The sequence below is a fragment of the Scomber scombrus genome, chromosome 11 (genome assembly GCF_963691925.1).
Source record: "Scomber scombrus chromosome 11, fScoSco1.1, whole genome shotgun sequence".
Taxonomy (NCBI): Eukaryota; Metazoa; Chordata; class Actinopteri; order Scombriformes; family Scombridae; genus Scomber; species Scomber scombrus.
In genome coordinates, this window is record NC_084980.1 from 7,776,859 (window position 1) to 7,795,539 (window position 18,681).

The 18,681-nt window shown below is 39.6% G+C and overlaps 3 protein-coding genes across 3 annotated transcripts; 2 read left to right on the forward strand and 1 right to left on the reverse strand.

The window, feature by feature from the left end:
- Positions 1-1,977: 1,977 nt before the first annotated feature.
- Positions 1,978-6,235, forward strand: LOC133990632 (crystallin J1A-like). Its single transcript, XM_062429004.1, has 10 exons — positions 1,978-2,097; positions 2,571-2,637; positions 2,859-3,035; positions 3,594-3,692; positions 3,781-3,873; positions 3,971-4,127; positions 4,684-4,799; positions 5,051-5,128; positions 5,286-5,425; positions 5,932-6,235. The coding sequence occupies exons 2-10, from the start codon at positions 2,571-2,573 to the stop codon at positions 6,028-6,030; spliced, it is 1,026 nt and encodes a 341-aa protein (XP_062284988.1). The 5' UTR covers positions 1,978-2,097; the 3' UTR covers positions 6,031-6,235.
- A 1,376-nt stretch (positions 6,236-7,611) lies between these two features.
- On the forward strand, positions 7,612-15,156 carry eif2b5 (eukaryotic translation initiation factor 2B, subunit 5 epsilon). The gene is made up of 16 exons (XM_062428813.1): positions 7,612-7,786; positions 8,610-8,734; positions 8,835-9,020; positions 9,125-9,302; positions 10,105-10,185; positions 10,268-10,345; positions 10,427-10,739; positions 10,854-10,999; positions 11,788-11,932; positions 12,021-12,122; positions 12,224-12,325; positions 12,925-13,015; positions 13,108-13,231; positions 13,322-13,447; positions 13,580-13,690; positions 14,895-15,156. The coding sequence occupies exons 1-16, from the start codon at positions 7,628-7,630 to the stop codon at positions 14,955-14,957; spliced, it is 2,130 nt and encodes a 709-aa protein (XP_062284797.1). The 5' UTR covers positions 7,612-7,627; the 3' UTR covers positions 14,958-15,156.
- Positions 15,157-15,216: 60 nt separating this feature from the next.
- On the reverse strand, positions 15,217-18,185 carry LOC133990691 (mitochondrial ubiquitin ligase activator of nfkb 1-A). Its single transcript, XM_062429090.1, has 5 exons — positions 18,110-18,185; positions 17,826-17,950; positions 17,650-17,737; positions 17,447-17,567; positions 15,217-17,358 (listed from the first exon to the last, which is right to left on the reverse strand). Exons 2-5 carry the CDS (start codon positions 17,940-17,942, stop codon positions 16,866-16,868), a joined length of 819 nt encoding a protein of 272 aa, XP_062285074.1. The 5' UTR covers positions 17,943-17,950; positions 18,110-18,185; the 3' UTR covers positions 15,217-16,865.
- Positions 18,186-18,681: the final 496 nt, after the last annotated feature.

The window sequence follows — 18,681 nt, forward strand, 5'->3', positions numbered from 1 at the left end:
CAGTGTTGCTGATGGTGGAGTGGAGTAAACTGAAATACAGTATATCCTGCAATGTGTGGTGTCAGTGATTATGCAGAATTGAGCTGAACTGTGGCTCACTGTAACTGTAAACATTTTGGCACATGTGACGCAGGCAAGTGGGTTTAATTTCCACATCATGTACGTCTTCCGTTACAGCTTCTATGTAACCACGCTGTATGCAGACAGAATATCACACTAATACACACTTTTGATTTTTTCTCAAACTGCTTACACCCTTAAAATATTTGCTTTTACACCAATCAGCTACTCTGTTCTCTGGGTTATGCCTGCTCTGCTGCTCTCTAGGGCCTGACAATTTGAAGGATGTCACACTTTTGGCAACGTCCCAATCAGTGATGATGCAACGGCAGGTGTTTTAACTTTGAGGGCGATGATGGGAAAAACACCTGCTGTGACATCACTTATTTTTGACATGTGGCCAAAGGTGCAACCTATAGATCCTTGTCACCAGACATCAATAATGGCTATGTTACATTTAGATGAGTCACTTCGGAGGCTCTGCTGCTGTGCGTGCTCACTCAGATTCTGAAAATGAATGGAATCGAGCCTTCGTTAACGTTACTATTTACACCTGTGCTTCAAATGTCAAATGTCTATCATGAAAAGAGTCAACTGGGGGAAGAGCAGCAACAGTTTTCCACTATAGGAGACATTTTGACATTTTGACATTTCACCGTAGGAGAAGCACAGGTGTAAATAATAAAATTAATGATGGCTGAGTTCCATTTAGCTGCTTCAGTTTCAGGGTCCTGGTGTTGGACATGCCGAATCACTGTCACACTGTCACATGACTTACTGGGACACCTGATAAGAGCAGAGCCATCGTTAATGTTATTAGTAACACCTGTGCTTCTCCCACTACGATAAGTCAAAATGTGTGCTGTGTAAAAGCTCTTATTTCTTAAATATAAAGAACACTGAGGCTGACTGATATTAAATTATTCTGCTTTCAATCTCATTTTCTATTAACTTCCCTAAACATGAACTTCTGTATTTAATGTTATCCTGCTGTATAAATGATGTAATGGAAATAGCTAAGGTAGTAAATGACAGGAAAGTGTAGGTAAGGTGACTTATGAATAGTAAATTAGTGTACAATTTGAACCCTTTGAGATGACATAATATTTGTAAATTTTCCCTCAACTCAATTAATTTTTGAATTGCCTGGAAGGCCTTGCTGAGCATATTTGTTTAGTCCAACATACTTTGACAATTGGCCTTCAACCATCAATCTATTTACATTGGTAAAATGCGTATTATACAGTTGGTGGATAGCCTAACGGTTTTACCAAATAAGGGAACTTTAAATTCAGTAAAAATCATGCCTTTGGCATTTACTGCTCAATAGATGAGTCACCAATAAATCCACAATGTCACCTCACCCCCAAATGAGAGCTATGTCCTGAAAACTTTGGAAAAATTAAAAAGACCAATGAAAATTGATTGGCCTGTATTAGGGTTTACTTTAAATCAATTAGCTTTACAGACTACCTACCTAGTTTTTATTTGTTTCATTAACTTTTTATTTATAGCTTAGTCTAACATTACTTTAATTAGGCCTAAACGCATCCCTCATTGATATAATAAAAGAGAATACACTTTATAGGCATGTATATCTTGCATAACAGTTCAGACTATGGCGAATGTAATTTATTGGACCAGAGGCCAACTTTTCTTTCCTAGCACGGCGTAAACACGACTCACCCCACTCTACTTCTGATTGGCTAATATATGTTGTCTTCCAGGGTTGGATTGGTTAGGTTTAGGTATGAGGCGCGAGATTGGTTATGATTACAATAAGAATATCAGGGTAAGCCAATCAGAGGCAGAGTAAGGCGGGTCTTGACTTCGCCGTCCTAGGCACATGTATCGCAGACCAGAGCGGGGCGGGGTTATACTAATGCTTTCCTGTGTGCGGCGCTAAAGAGCTTTAGCTTTTCATAACATTTCATGGGCACACTATGCTCTGAATTATGTTTTGAGTGAAATTTAGGACGCGTCGAGGGTTAAAACAAGCTATAATACAACCTGTGCGTCCAGTAAACGGAGTCTAAGGTAAGACCTTTAAATGTCAGCCTAAATGGCTGCTCGGCTAGCTGTATATTGTCCTGATATTAGCCTGTAATGTTGCAAGTGGCAATGTGAAACTACTGTCTGCACGTGATTGAAGGGTCATTAATGTTATTGAAGCTAAAACCATTACATTCTCTGCTTGTCAGATTAATGCTGTATATAAAACACGTCGGAAATGTGACTGCTGGAAGATACAACACGCTAACATGTTTTATCTCTACCGTCTTTGTTCCTCTAAGCCTTTAGATTGGTACATTATTCAAGGAAACGCAATAGAGTATAGATAAAATCAAGCTTCCCCTCACAGTCTTTTACTAATCAGGAATCATGTGACCAATTTATATTAACTAGGTCGTCTGTCATTCCAGCCAGTGGACAGGGAACATGACAATAACCATTCAATCTTATCCATGATGATAACTATCCTCATAAAATCCAATAATACTGTTTTCCAGATGGCTGCAGCTCTGGCCAACAGAGCAATAGGAGCCATCGTAGGATCAGCAGTTGCAGATGCAGCAGGTAATAATAATACAAGTTTTTTAACATTGCAAATTGTAGCCAGTAAGAAACACAGGAGGAAATGAGTTTCCTTGTACCACTTCTAGTTCATAATATACTGTATAAACCATAATATACTGTATAAAGTAATTTGTCTGCCTTTCTGCTCTTATCTGAGTCTTTACCTCTAAACATCTTCTCCTACACTAACACTTTTATGACCTGATGACTCGCCCCCACAGCGCAGCCCCTCCACTGGGTCTATGACCTTCAGAAGCTGCAGGGGATTCTGGCTCAGGATCCAAACCCTGAATTTCGCTCCGAGTCGGCCAACCCATTCTACAGGAGGCAGACGGGCCAGCAGAGTTGCTATGGAGACCAGGCTTATGTCTTGCTGGAGTCCTTGTCCGAATGTGGAGGTGGGCTCCTTCATGGTCACTTCAAACATTTACATCTCAGTCCAGCATTGTCATTTGATTAAAAAAAGCAGTTGTTGATTGTAGTTTCTGAAGTCGAGTATGTACTTTCCATTATTATAGGTGCTATAATTAGACATGTGACACTTACAGATGGATCCATAGCCAGGTGATGAGCTGTACATCTGCTCTGAACATGCAGCCCCCTCATCCTCACTTCATCTGAGTTATCCAAACATTACACCCAGAAGGGCTTATTGGAAAAGATGGATTACTAAAAAAAACAACTAAAAAACAATAAAAATATAGAAAATTGTATTGACTTTTCTACACATCTCCTGTGGCACAGGGTGAACTAATTATTGTTAATTCACCACATAATGTCAAGTTCAGGCTGGTTCTTACTGTCTCTGGTGGAAATATAAGATGATGGTTTATATCTCATCTGCCACTTACCTATCATATGTTAATTTCTCTATCGGTTATACAAAATTATTATGACTACATGTCTTTGCAGGTTAATTTTGCCATTGTTTGAAGTTGTTTGTTGTATCTGTCCAGGTCTAAATGTTGACGATCTGAAGCGGCGCACCCTGAAATTCTTTGGACCTGGATCAGAGTATGATACACCTGTCAACGATCCTTACAGAGAGAGAGGAGGTAAGAAAACTATGCAGTAGAATGAGTGGATGAAGGTGTTAGGTGTCTGATGTGAAATAGCTGAGGGGTCTTTTTCTGTGTATGTTAGGGCCAAGACCTCAGCTGCCTATCGAGGGACCATGGAGACATGGAAGTTTGAAGAACTTCCTGAAGAACGTGGATGCTGGCAAAGAAGAGACAGGTGCTCAATCCCAGTTATGATAACTATGATATTATCAGGCGAAACAAAACTTAACTAACTAACTGTTGTGTCTCAATGTGTTTTTTTTCTTCCACAGGCTGTGAGACTGACTGTCAGATTGATGGAATAGCCAAACTGGCTCCCATAGTGGCTTTTTATGCAGGAAAGCCGGACATGCTGGAGAAGGTTGAGCAGGCCGTTCGTGTCACCCAGAATAACGATGCATGTCTGGCAGAGACACTGGCAGCTGCAAGGTCAGTACATCCAGTATTTCCACCTAATATTACTGATGACAATACCACTAAATCTGAGAGTTGAACTATAAGAAGACAAAAAAATCATAAGTTTTTGATTGGAAGGCACAACGGGTGTTTCGGTACTGACAGTTTTGAGTAGTTTTAATCAGTTTTTATAGCATGCCTCCTCTCTATCGCTACTCATTTCCTGTCCCCTTTGTACTGTCTGATACCAGAATTAAGCTAAAAATGCCCCAAAAATCTTAAAAAATATATAGAGTGAAATATGATATGAACATGTATTAATAAGGAATCTGCTTACAGAGTGTTACATTCCAGAAGTAAAATCTGAAAGGTTTGTTTAGCAGATTGAATTAGTTTATTATGATAACTACAAAGCTACCAAGTGAGAATTTCTTCCAAATTGGAATGAAATGTAGCACATTCAAGCTTCAGGTATGCAGAAAGCAGAGACTATGGATTAGATAAATTAATATATTCATTAAGCTTGAATTGTATTTGGGTGCCAAACAGAAATTTAAATAACAATAAATTGTGTGATTATTTGTCCCAGATTCCTGGAGCATTTCATCCTGAATGGTCCTGATCCAAAAGCCTTGGACACAGTGCTCGATCAGCTTAATGACCCAAACAGGAAGCAGCCACAGGATCTGGACAAAGCAGTTGTTGGTATGTGACGCCTGCAGCATTGTTGCTTCACTACAGCAAAGTCACGTGGTTTAGTCATGGGATTAAAGGGTTTATTCATCCTTTCTCTTTTTGTGCCAGAAATGCTTTCTTATTAAGTGGTAAAATGACCAAATAGTTACTATGTTTGTAATTATTTAAGCACTTTTTAAATTGAGGATTAAGGAATAGAAAAAATACTTTTCATCTGTATGTTTGACTAACCATTGGATCAAATTCTTTTCTAATTTCAGGGCACATTGTTCAGGTGAAGGAGAATTTATCCAAGACTCCCCAGGAGCTAATCCCCACTGTGTTTCCAAACACATGAGGTATCTTTTCAAAGCTCCCACCTTCTCTGCGTCGCTCTTTTAACAAGCCAAGAGCAGTAACAGAGAACCGGATAGTTTTCATATTACTTGACAGTTACTGAGACGTTAAATTAAAATCCCTTCATGTCATTCACTTGTGGCATTTACGGTCTTACAGGTTTGCCAGGTGCGTTCCAAGCAGCGCTGCACGGAGTCCTGACAGGCAAGCAGTATGAGCAGGCTGTCAGAGGCACCATGAGCTGTGGGGGATGCACCAGTAGCAGAGGATCCTTCATTGGGGCCTGTCTGGGTGCTCAGGTACTACTGTCTACTAATCCCTCATTCATTAATCACACATTTATTAAGCCAGGAATGTAATTAATACTAGATCTTTTGGTACCATGGATAAAAGAGAACTGGATACAGGAAGAGGGCTTTGAAGCCAATTTAAAATAGTGGCCAAACTGTGGCCCAAAAATACTTTTCCCCATAGATTTTAATTTTGAAAGAGATGTCTGTAAATCAGTGGATGCATTTGGCTCTAGAGTATGCACAGTTTGTTTTCAGGAAGTGGCATTTTTGGTTGGTTCATAGGAAATACCAACCACTCCAATGCTGTATCTATCTTCTTTATACATCCATGTTTGGTACGTGACATCAGAAATATAAGTTTATGTAGGTGGTGCTGTTTTGTTCAGCAATGATAGCTCTCACTACTCATGATAGTGTACCTAATCTACCCAGCTGACTATTTATTCTGAATAATTAGTGTTTTTTACTATTGTTGATTCATAAAATGTAATGTGCCATTTTACATCTCCCAGATTGGATTGGAGGGAATTCCATCTTCCTGGACAGCCAAAACCCTGCGATATGATTCACTGTTGGATCATGCCAAGAAGATAACTAAACACCACCAGTAGTTATTCTTCCTCTGGCAGTGGCGGTGTAATGAGTTTAACCATCTAAAGTGGCTACAAACATCACGAAAAACTGTTGAGCTTTCACAGAACAGTCAATGAAGGTTTTTGTCTAAACTGTTGGACGGCAAGAGCCAGATGTTTTTGTTTCTGTTGAAGTTAAACAAGTTGGTTCAGATGTTCTGTACATGTGTTTTTCTACAATAAAGTCATTCTAAAGAAAAGTCCTTATGGAGAAGCTTTTGTCTGATATTTAGTTGATACCACTAGTGATCAGGTGTTGTAAATTAACTAGTAATAATGCACACACACTGTTGTCATTAAATGTTTTTCAAATCTTCTTCCATTTATCCATTAGAGAAAGAAATTAGTCTCTATTCTGCAAAAGTTTGGGGAAGTTGACTAGAGTCATACAAAGGGTAAGTGAACAAGAGAAGAGTTGTCACATGCACATAATTATTCCCTTTTCTCATGACTCCCTTTTCGTCCTTTTTGAATCAAATGGGAAATTTCACATCCAAGTGCTGTTTTCTCCTTGAAAACGTATCTCTGATTTAACATGGAAACATTCATGAGAACATTACCTCTATTTGACCTCAATAATCACACTACATATTGCAGTGCCATTATTTTTAACATTGAGCCATAGAGACCAACAGGTATCACTGGTATAAAAAAGGTGAAACTACTGATTAGATAAGGTTATAAACTCATATTCTGAAGGAAATAAAAGTAAGCATAAAAAAATTAAGGACTGTACTTTAGTGGTGCATATTTACATTTACAGCCAATCAGATTACCTGCTATCAACTCCCAGATTATTAGTCATTGATAGAAGGATTTTCACAACTAAAACTACACTGGTATATTCATCCTTCCTCAGGGAGAAGAGGACTGTTCTTATAAGAAAACAGATAATTAATCTCTTTGCATTATACATTTGACTTCTAAAATATTTGCATTCATTTCTTGTTGGTGTGGAGACTGGTTTACTGTAATTTTATCATTTGTGCTAAATGTGGAGGGCAAAGATTAATGCAGGGATAACAGTACATGGTATTTTATACCTTTCAGGAATGGTGGTATAGGCTCTTACACTCATTTTAAATATTTTAGGGGAAAACTAACATTATAAAAGAAGACCTTATAGACTCAAGAACACTGTTTCTCTATCATATACATAAGTATTTCTGGGCACAAAGCTAGGAATATTTGTAATAACACTGTTAGATAAAATCATACAGTTGTACACTTTATCTTTTAGTGTCTTTACTTCATGATATTTTGGATTGAAACTTAATTTTCTTTTTATTCCCATTGTTTATTTTACCTGGAACTAGATTTAGAAAGTGTATTGATCCAATTTCAAGCCATTTTTTCTATTATAGATTTTAAATGTCACAGCAATCCTGTATTAAATTGATAACGTAACAATCCCAACCACAACTCATAGTAATGTAATTGATCATAACACTGTGGTGAGTAATTTATCATGTTTTCATTTTCACTGTACAGCACACACACAAAAATCGAAATTGTCCCTCCGCCGCCACCGTAGTAGTTTCTGACGACAGAGTAGGTTAATATTGGGACGTCAAACATGGCCGGCAAAGGGGGAAAACAGAGTCGTTCAGGCTCTGGCCTCCCCGGTAGAAAAGGTGCAGGTGAGCAGGAGGAAGAAGAGCAGCCGCTGCAGGCCGTTTTAGTCGCTGACAGCTTCAACCGGAGGTTTTTCCCGGTGACCAAAGACCAGCCGCGGGTAAGCTGCGAGCTAAGCTAACTGGAAAGCTAACAGTGGCTAACATGTCCATGCTGTAAACAGTGACAAGGCTACACTGACACCGACCAAACCACGTGAACATGTTCAAACCTGATTTACTTTACATTGTTGCATTTTTACAGCGACATATACAGCACACAGCTAATCCCCGACAGTCTCTCTGTGATGTTGGGTTGCTCCAATTACTCTTTGACTCTCCCCCCAACATTACAGTGAGCCCTTATGTTTGGTATGATCATTGCAAAAAGGGTTATCATGTAAGAGTGGAAACTCTTCCCCACCCCTGCTTTACAAAACTAACTCTTGTCCCTGTAGAAATTCTGTATACTTTGACCAATACCCACCCCAAGTTTCTTAATGAACATATTAGGAGGAAGAAGTGTCAACCTGGGAAGTTATTGTATCCAACTGTACTGTACTGTATTGTGTTTTAATTTGCCTGGATTAGTTTTGTCACCTTCATCTTGGGCCTTCCTCACTTGATCTCGGTTCCATGGACTGTTTCTGACCCTCAGTCCACCTGCAGGCATTTCAGTCATTGTACAAATTGACATGCATGTACTTTTTTCTTTGAGCTTTATTTTGTTCTAGTTTGTCACATCTATCTGTTCTTTTTTTGTGTAGTATATAAGGTACAATTTCATAAATCATATGTATATTATATAAACCTGCAACATTTAGGTCCATTGATTGAACCGCTGTGTTTGTTTTGTTTAGTAATGCTTGAGGTGATAGTTTAAGCCGTCATCATGAGGTTGTACGGTCACTTCACCAGTCTTGCTGACTTGTCCACTGTTGACAGGCTCTGCTGCCGCTGGGCAATGTTGCCATGATCGACTACACCCTGGAGTTCCTCACTTCCACTGGAGTGCAGGAAACATTTATCTTCTGCTGCTGGATGGCCAGCAAGATTAAAGAACACTTGCTGTGAGTTTCATTCATGCTTTGTGAGGAGACACCACTAAGAAAAAAAAGGTGAAGTTAATGAAAAATGAAAGAGGTTTTAATCTGACATTGTGTCTGACAGGAAGTCAAAGTGGTGTCGACCCACCTCTCCAAACACAGTCCACATCATCACCTCAGAAATGTACCGCTCCCTCGGGGATGTGCTCAGGGATGTTGATGCAAAGTCCCTCGTGCGCTCGGACTTCTTATTGGTGTACGGAGATGTGGTATCGAATATTGACATCAGCCAGGCCGTGCAGGAGCACAGGTAAGACACCATCTGATCTGATTCTGACTCATATATATAATAGTCGAAAGAGATTATGTCAATGATATCCTGTATTACCCTTAAGTCGTTTTTTTGCACTTCAGGTATCGTAGAAAGATGGAGAAGAACGTCTCGGTGATGACGATGATCTTCAAGGAATCTTCGCCAGGTCACAGGTCTCGCTGTGAGGAAGACGACGTAATTATCGCTATGGACAGCAAGAGTCAGCGGATTTTACACTACCAGAAGACACAGGGGCTGAAGAAGCTGCAGTTCCCCATGGTAACCAAGATATTTACAACTGGTCACATTTTTAAAGGTGCACTCTTGTTGTGCTTGTCGTGGGGAGAGCTATTCAGCCTGTGAAAACAGTTGCGTATCTTCTGTGGCTCTATGGGAGTTCAAGAAAATTCTCGGCTTGAGTTTTTAGACAAAAAATTCTTTCTAGAAAGCTCAGGCATGTCAAAATAATTATGGACTTATCGTACAATAACGCAGTTATCAACATCATCATGTCTATATATGGACTTATCCTATGGTACATGGACATGGCCTTGATCTTTTTTTTTTTTTACATCAATATTGCCACACTTCACATTAGCAGCTAAGAGGCTATTCATGTCACATTGGCTAAGCAAGAAGCGCCACTTATATGGAATTAAAGGTAAATAACTCTGTCCCGGTCCATAATGGCAGTCTGTGTTTTTACAGAAGCGTAGCGCCCACTCTCCAATCCCACCCCCCATTATTATGCTATTATATTATCATTATATCAGTGATATAAAATGATCTTCAAATGACAGTATTATCGTTTATTGAGACAATATATCGTCCAACAAAAGTAGTTATCATGACAGGCCTAAGAAAGCTTGGAGGCCTTATGACTGGAGGTGTGGTGTTTGAAATATGAGCATTTAGCAGGCAGAAAGAATTTAGCAAAATAAACTATTGAGGTCTAATAAGTGTACAATCCAGCTCAACCCATTCTGTGCACTAAAAATAAGAATATCTCAGAGTCTGCTGCATTACCGATGCATTCAAGTGCAATACTGAATCACCGTTGCTCGTCTTTGTGTTTTTACAGAACATTTTCCACAGTGCAAGTGATGAGTTTGAAATCAGACACGACATCCTGGACAGCCACATCAGTATCTGCTCACCACAGGTCAGTTTCCAGCCAGAAACAGGAACTGTTGAACTCTTACTTTTTAAAAATTTGGTAACACTGTTTTGTCCTCATTTCTCAGGTTGCCGAGCTTTTCACTGACAACTTTGACTACCAGACTAGGAATGACTTTGTCAGAGGGATGTTGGTCAATGAAGAGGTATTAAACTGTAATAGTTATGTGTATGTAAACCTGAATGATGTAAATGCAACAAATTACAGTTTTTTTCTTTCTGTTCAGATCACGGGCAACCAGATACACATGCACGTCACCAGGGACGGGTATGGCGTCCGAGTGTCCAATTTGCTCATGTATGACTCGGTGTCGTCGGACCTCGTGCGGCGGTGGGTTTACCCCCTCACCCCCGAGTCCAACTTCACAGACCAGGAAGGAGGAAGCTGCACATACTCTCGCCACAATGTCTACAGAGGTTCGGGTGTCAGCCTGGGCCACGGCAGCCAGATGGAGGAGAACGTCCTCATCGGCTGTGACACCAGTATCGGTGCCAACTGTTACATCTCCAACAGCGTCATCGGTAACAACTGCACCATAGGTATGCTCGCTGGCCAGCACCATCCGAAACTACAAGTGTGTGTGAAAGTAGTAGATTTAAAATATAGAAGTTATAAAAGTGAAGGTAAAAAGTCTTTCTTTGTTCTTCTAACAGGTGACAATGTAATCCTGGACCACGCCTACATCTGGAACAACGTCCACATTGCCAGTAATGTAAAGATCAGCCAGTCTGTGGTCTGCGACAAGGTTGAGGTCAAAGAAGGCGTCATGCTTAATAAACAGTGTGTCCTGGCATTCAATGTAAGTCACACATGTATTTTGAATAATATAAGCTAAATGTACAAGTTTTGAGCACTTTTCTTTGTGTTATGTGTGTGTGTCATTTTGGCAGCAGATTTTAAAATAGCTGATTAGTCCTTTTTTCTGGACAGTGTGTTTGCTCACATATACATAAAACATGTTAAAGGATTAGTTTGACATACGCTAAATATGAAGCTACAGTTAGCTGCTGGTTATTTATTTGTTATTTCTTGGCGGGCTCCTGTCATCATTGTGAGGTTGCCAGGCAACCAGCAGAGACTTACTTTGGCACATAATCCCCCGTATACACCACAACGTGTTTTTAAACTTCGGTTTTATTTGGTTTAAATAAGCAAGTCATAACTTGTTAATTAGTGAGTTGCTACTAAATGGATTTTGTTACCTTTAGACAGAGCCAAGCCAAGCCATTTCCTTCTGTTTCTTGCCTTTATGCTAAGCTAAGCTAACCTGCTGCTGGCTGCCGCTACTCATATAGACTAATGGATGGATGAATTAGTCGTTTATGGTTATAGTAGCTCTCTGTGGCCAAGTAAGACCAAATGTAAAGGTCACTTAAAGTAGCTCCTCAGTGTGGAAAGGTGGAGTTAGTCCAGCAGACTCCTTTGTCACTAAGACCTAATCATCAGTATCAGTGTTTTTATAACATACGGTCATACTGAGCTTTGTTAAATGCACTGGCTTATCTTTTAGTATGTTTTGATGATGGTGGAGTTGGGATATAACTGGAAATATCTCCACATTCATTTTGCCTGTGAACTGTTTTCAAGGTGGTGATTGGACCAAACATCTCTCTACCTGAAGGCACTGTGGTGTCAATGCACCACCCAGATGAGGAGGAGGAAGAGGATGATGACGAATTCCTCAGTGACGATGCTGAGGTTGGGCACAATAAAGACAAAACCAAACAGAAAGGTGTGTGTTGACACAGTATTGAATTTTTATTTTTTTTACCTACTTAAATGTATCTGGTAGTGAACTCTACTTTTCTTCTGTCGTCCAGTTTTCAACCCGGCAGAGGTTGGAGCAGAGGGAAAGGGCTACATCTGGAAGAACATCAGTCTGGACGACACAGAGGACGAAGAGCTGTCACAGTGTCTCTGGGGTAGGGCAGCAGCTGTCCATGCTTTACTTTGTTAAATTGCCATACCCACAATGCTGCGGTGCAGAGTCCCAACAGTCCGGGTTTTGTTTGTTGTTCTCCAGGCTTGGTGTTGAACCCCGACCCTGAGAGCGAGAGCGAGGACAGCGAGCCAGACGGTCCTGACGACCCAGTGATCCCCTCTCCTGAGATGGATGATGTCAAAGGTGAGATTCAAGTTAAGCTCACCTGCCTGTGAAAACATATGATTGACTGCCCCCTGCCGGCCAATGACACAAAACCAGTTACAGTAGCCTTTCTCTAAGACACTTTTCACTATAGGCCTTGTACATGCACCTTAGAAATAGGTACGGTTGCACCAGAAATCCTTACTCTGCTCAATTTAGTATTATAGGAATTTTGACGGAATAATTTCAGATTGCAAGACATGTAGCACATAACCACAACCTCTGCAGTTTGATTCCAGCCGCAGTGTTATAAACACTTCTCTCTACCCATGTTTCCTGTCTCAAACAAAATGCAAAACATATTATTAGAAGAAAATCTGTCAGGAAATCACATAATGTGTCAGAAGTTTAGAAATATTAGTGTTGTACTAATCCATTATATACCAGCATGTAATAATAACTTTATGTTTGCACCCAATTTTCATGACTAGTTTTTGATTAATCTACTAATCATTTGATTAATTGTCAGAAAGAGCTGTTACTTATCTACAAATGGCAATCTATGATTTAAATCAAGTCTTAAACCTCCACCCAACTTCCTCCCCTCTGATTCTGGTCCCTCTTCTGTTCATGTTCAGTCTTCCAGATGGAGGTGCTGGGGACTCTGCAGAGAGGCTTGGAGGAAAACATCAGCTGTGACAATCTTGTATTGGAGATCAACTCTCTGAAGTAAACAGTAGATAATAATTGCTTATGTTTAAGTTGCTCACTCTCAAAGAAGTTGTTGTCTCACATTGAGTTTGATGTGCTGTTTTTTTCAGGTATGCTTACAATATCACTCTGAAGGAGGTGATGCAGATTTTAACCAGAGTTCTGTTGGAGTTCCCATTCCAGCAGCAGGGGCCACAGATCACCCCGTCCCAATATGTTGCTCTCCTCCTGCCGGTGATTATTTTTTCTCATGTTATTGTACACATGACAGAGAGGATGAAAGGAAGACAAATATTTACTTAAAAAAATGTGTTCTCCTCTCAGTTACTGAAGAAATGGGCGCCAGTGTTTAAGAATTATGTGAAGAGAGCACAGGACCACCTGGACTGTCTGTCTGCCTTTGAGGAGCATTTCCTGGAGCAGGAGAGCCACTGGGCTGCTATGGTCAAGGTCAGGCTCTGTCAACACTATCATGTATAGTCAGGAATCTGCTGATATAAAACAGTTTCCTTGTAGTCATGCAGTGGTTTTTTGTGTTCATCAAACCCGGAGCTGAAAATTCTACATTATTTTAAAATCCAGGTCCTGATGAACATGTACCAGCTGGAGATCCTGGAGGAGGAGATGATACTACGCTGGTTTTCCCAGGGAGCCACTTCTGATAAGAGCAGACAGCTGCGCAAGAACCAGGGGGTAGGTGTAGGGACAAAGCAAAAACAATCTCCATCCACATGAGCATTTATATTATTTCAGAAATAATCTCCATCCATACTAATACCCCTGAAAACACATATCATTTGACTTTACACTGGGCATGTATGTGCTGATGCAAACAGGAACCAGATTACCCACTATGCAGTTGGTTCCTTAGTAGCAGAAAATACTATTGAGGAAGAACAGCAACGGTGAAAAGTATGTGGTGGAACTCTGACTGAAAGTAACATGAGTATAAGACCCAATCAGGAAGGAAAGAGGGGCTCTTGTGTCATTGTTTTCTAAAGTCTCTGTGTCTGCTCATCCAGTCTAAAACGCAGTACCAGAGTTTTTTTTTAACTAAAGTGAGGTTAGCCAGTTCTCATAAGTCTTTAAAATTGTCTTTAAAAGTGTATTAGGGGTTCATAAGCGTTAGAGTTGTGTGGACACTAGGCGTAAACGCATCAGTAGTTAGAATGTTGAATGTTCAGTTGCTTTGGTAGGAAACCAATGTAAAAACATAATGTTAAAGGTGCATTGTGGAGTTTTCTTGTCAACAGTTACCACTCTGTCCCAGTGCGCATGTAAAAAGCAACTTTAATGTGGATAGAAATCATTTTTTATTTAACTTTCACCCTTTTTAAAGTAAAGTAGATTGAAATGGGAAAAAAGTAGACAAAGAAATACTAGTTAATAGGTATTTATGTTCTTCCTGGACAATTCATCTCTTTTTACATTTTATTTTTCTGTAGTTTTGCTTTTTACTACACTTTTCTCACAAAAAAAAGAGAAACTTTTACATTTATAAAACCTGCCGTAATGATAATTTATGACTAATTAAAATGGTCTTTAAGTATGAGAAATATAGAAATTGTGTTATTTGGGTTTTTATACACTACACAATGTAACTATCATTAATAACCTCACAGCACTGTCGTGGTATTTACAGTATTTATATTATATAATATAATATATTCATACTCCTGTTTAGTAACATGACTAGATACTCACTGGACCTTTGTAGCAGCTGTGCATTACCACACCCCAGACTGTATTTTATTTATTCTTGTCTTGATTTGTTTTTAAAGACAGACTTGGTCCTCTGTACCAGAGCATGAGCATGTGTAAACTTCACTTGTTTACCCTAAACCTACCCTTCGTGCTGAATTTATTACCATATTTGTATTTATTTTCCTCTCAACAGCTTCAGAAGTTCATCCAGTGGTTGGAGGAGGCTGAGGAGTCTTCGGAGGAGGAAGGAGAATAACGAGGAGCACTTACAGAAAGGACAAAGATGCCTTTGTGACACTTGAAAACTTGCTCTCTCCTCTACAACAGCTTTCTGCCCTTAATAAAGCATCAGGATCTGCTCTGTACGGTCGACATACATCTGATCACACAATGCCACGTCATGTGACGGCTGCGTGCTACGAATGTCACTATTTAAATAAAGGAAATATGTTGAAGCTGCATGTGTTTCACTCACAGGATAAAATATTACAACACAGTTTTGAAAAGCAGTTTAATTAAGAACATGTGAGACTAAAACCACCACCTTTACAAATATTGTGCACAGCACTGTTTTTTTAACTGTTCCTCATAAAGCTATACAGTAACTAATGATCTAAGAGGTAGAAGATGATAAGCTAAATTGATTCAGTCCAAATCAATTTAAATTTGATTTTCATACCATCTTATGAAAACATCTGGAAGCTTCAGACAATCATGAAATCTTACAAGAAAAATAAAATAAAAAGCTTGGATTTTAACAGTGTTAAAATGATAAAAATCCAGTTTCATTACAAAAATATAATGTTCCCATGATTCCATCACATGTCAGTTAGAACATTTATGCCCAGTGAATGAAGAAACAATAATAGACATAATAAATCACAGCTTAGAGGCTACAGTCAAGTTTTAACCTTATTTCCATTTGTTACAGCTTGAGTTGAATCTTTCACTTTCACTCCAACTTATGAATAGAAGCTTTAAAGTTGAAGAGTAGATTAGATGACTACAGTACAGAAGCAGCTGAGCACACATCTGTGAGACGGATGTGAAAGTGACTGTACTAAATATCATTGGTTAAGATAAAATGATAATGTACGTAATATATAGTATAATCAGGACGGGGTAGTTCATTTGAACATTTCATCCTTATTTATTTTGTTTTGTTCTATTTATCTAACCCTAACCCATAGTGAAGAGGTGACAGGAAATGAGGGAGAGAGATTCATTCAAATTTGAACAGGACGTTGTTGGTCATGATCAGCATCTTCACCTACAGTCACCTTTTATATACTGTTATTATAGGTAGGTAGTTTTTCTTTCTAGATTTCTTGAGATGTTAAGGATTTCACACAAGTAAAATCCACTTTAAAAACCCCCACAAAAATCACGTTTTTGCAGAATAATATCAATAAGAAAACTTTTTTAACAAGTAACAATATGGCAGATGTATATATATGCTGTATGTATAAATCATCTAATTGAACATACATGCAATCGCCAAAGAGTTGTTTAATATACTTGCTGTAAGTAGGAGTGAGCTGCTGAATATGTGCGTTTTATGGGGAAGTCGTGGTTTTTGCACACTTAGCAAAATAACTTTTTTAACCTAGGTTGTTTCTATAAAGTAGCAGTTCTCTCTCTTAGGTCCTTCAAGGGTTGTAGAGGGTCCCCAGAAAAATGGGGAATGTTTTAATTTCAATATTATCTTATTGATTAGAATTTAGCCCAATGAGAGAATGTATTATATTGACTATTGTGTTAATTGGTTTTATACTTTTCACGGTTAATCTGTCGGTCTACAGTATAGACTGTATAGTAATGGAATAACTAAATCTGATCAATGTGGATCCAAGAGACTACATCCTATCATATATGGGTCCACAGCCCGATCAATTTGGGTCCTTAAAACCCAAAAGGTTGAGAACCACTGCTTTAAAAGATAGTGGTTAATTTGAAGTGGTCATTTAAGGCATTGCGACATCTTGCAACATAACATAAATACCTGTCAGCAGTGAAACAGTCGAGACATGCAACTGATTCCTCTTAAGATCCAGACTGCAATATGGAGTCTGTAGATAAAACACCTGAGGGAGTACTGAGACACCCAAAAGGCTGCACGACAGCCTTTGAAGCCGTTAAACCTGCAGGATCCACCTCTTCAGGTCTACTGTGATCTGTCGTTCTTTTTTCCCATCAGGTTGTAAATGACTCCAGCTAGAAGAGAAGCTCCAGTGATGCCGGTCACTGCAGTCAGCGTCTTCCACATGCTTGCTGAACTCTCATGCCTGTCTATGAAGCTCCTGTAGTCAGTGGGCACCAGGACGTACTCGCGGCCATCCTGAGGGGCCTGCAGCCTCATCACCTGGCCTCCCTCCAGCACCACCTCCCCAAACCCAGTCAGGGTGCTGCCAACCCGAAGCAGCTCCTCGCTTTCCTCCATCGCCACAGGTTTCTCCCCGTTCAGGCCCTGCAGCATCACGTTCACCAAGCCCTCCTCAGCACGTCTCACTCGGTGGTAAACCCTCTCCATGTAGGACCCAGAGGCCTCCAGAGGGTTCTGCACCTTCACATACAAGTCAGAGATGTAGACCCCAGGGCTGACCAGGCTGAAGGGCACAGAGTTTTTGGTTTCTTTTTTGTTCAACGTCCGAGAATTCCTGGAGAAGGAATCATACTGTTATTGATAAGCTTGTATATTGATAAAAAAAAAGTAATTATTTTATTACATTTCATAGTCTTATGTACCATGTCCTGGTGAAGGTGTTCCAGTATTTCCAGTGTTCCTCAGCTGCTACCTTCTGAACAACACCAAAGCATCGTGGGACGAACTGGCTGGCCAGAGGCTCCCCATCTGCCTGGACCAGACCTGGAAACAGACGTGAAGAGATCTGTCAGTGATCTCAATGACAAGAAACCGTGGACTAAACTGCATTAAAGAAATAAAGTACCTTCTACAGCAACATACTGAAGCCTCTTGTGGGGAGATGCTCTCAGTACTTTGACCAAGTGACGATCCGGCTTGAAAATAGGTATCTCCTGAAATAAAATAATAATATTAACTGTGTTTAAAAAAAACAGAGGTGAATTGATAGTTGACAAATCCTTAAGATAATAATATACTTGCCTTCAGCTTTTTCAACTCTTTCTTCTTTTCTTGGTATAAATGATAGAAGAGGCCAGAAAAGGCGAAGCTGGACCCCACACCAATCATAACCAGAGGGTTTACAGGAAAGTCACTCATATCTATGTCTGTGGGTGTGAGAGAAATGGGTTAGGGGTTAAGACATATGGCCAGCACAGGTCAAAGTAAACTACTGCCAGTCACACACTAATTATCAAAGTGAAAGTCCGACGTATGTTTTTAAAGAACAATTATATAAAAGACAGAAGAAATTGAACACAACTTGCCTGTTTTAGTTGCAGGTGAAATTGCTCTGCTCTCTTAAATCGAAAACAAAAGCTACAATTGTGTAGATTCGTTTCCTGGTTTGACTGTTGCGTCATGTTTAATCAGCCAATAGGATATGAGCAGGATTATGCTGTTGAGCTTTGTGCCCAGCAGGTGGCAGCAGAGTCCTTTTGAACAACAGGGCAGGGCCGTATGACTTTCTTCTACTCAAGTAGTCTATTTATTTTATGTTATTTAATATTATAATATGATTCTAGAAAATTTGGCACATGAGTTTCAGTGGACTTCCTAAACTTTCAGAAGTTGCTTAAAATAATATTTTATGCTGGCTATGTATTACTACAAAAAAAGTCACATAATCTCTTAAAATTACATATTTTCCTTCTCTGATGAGAAAATCCAGACTTTCCTTATCATACTCTAACCAGTGGTCTCCAACCCTGCTCCTGGAGAGCTACTGCCCTGCATGTTTTAGGCATCTCCTCACTCTAACACACCTGATTCTAATAAATAACATGTTATCAAGCCCTTGACAAACTCCAGCTGTTTGATAACGAGAATAATTAGAATT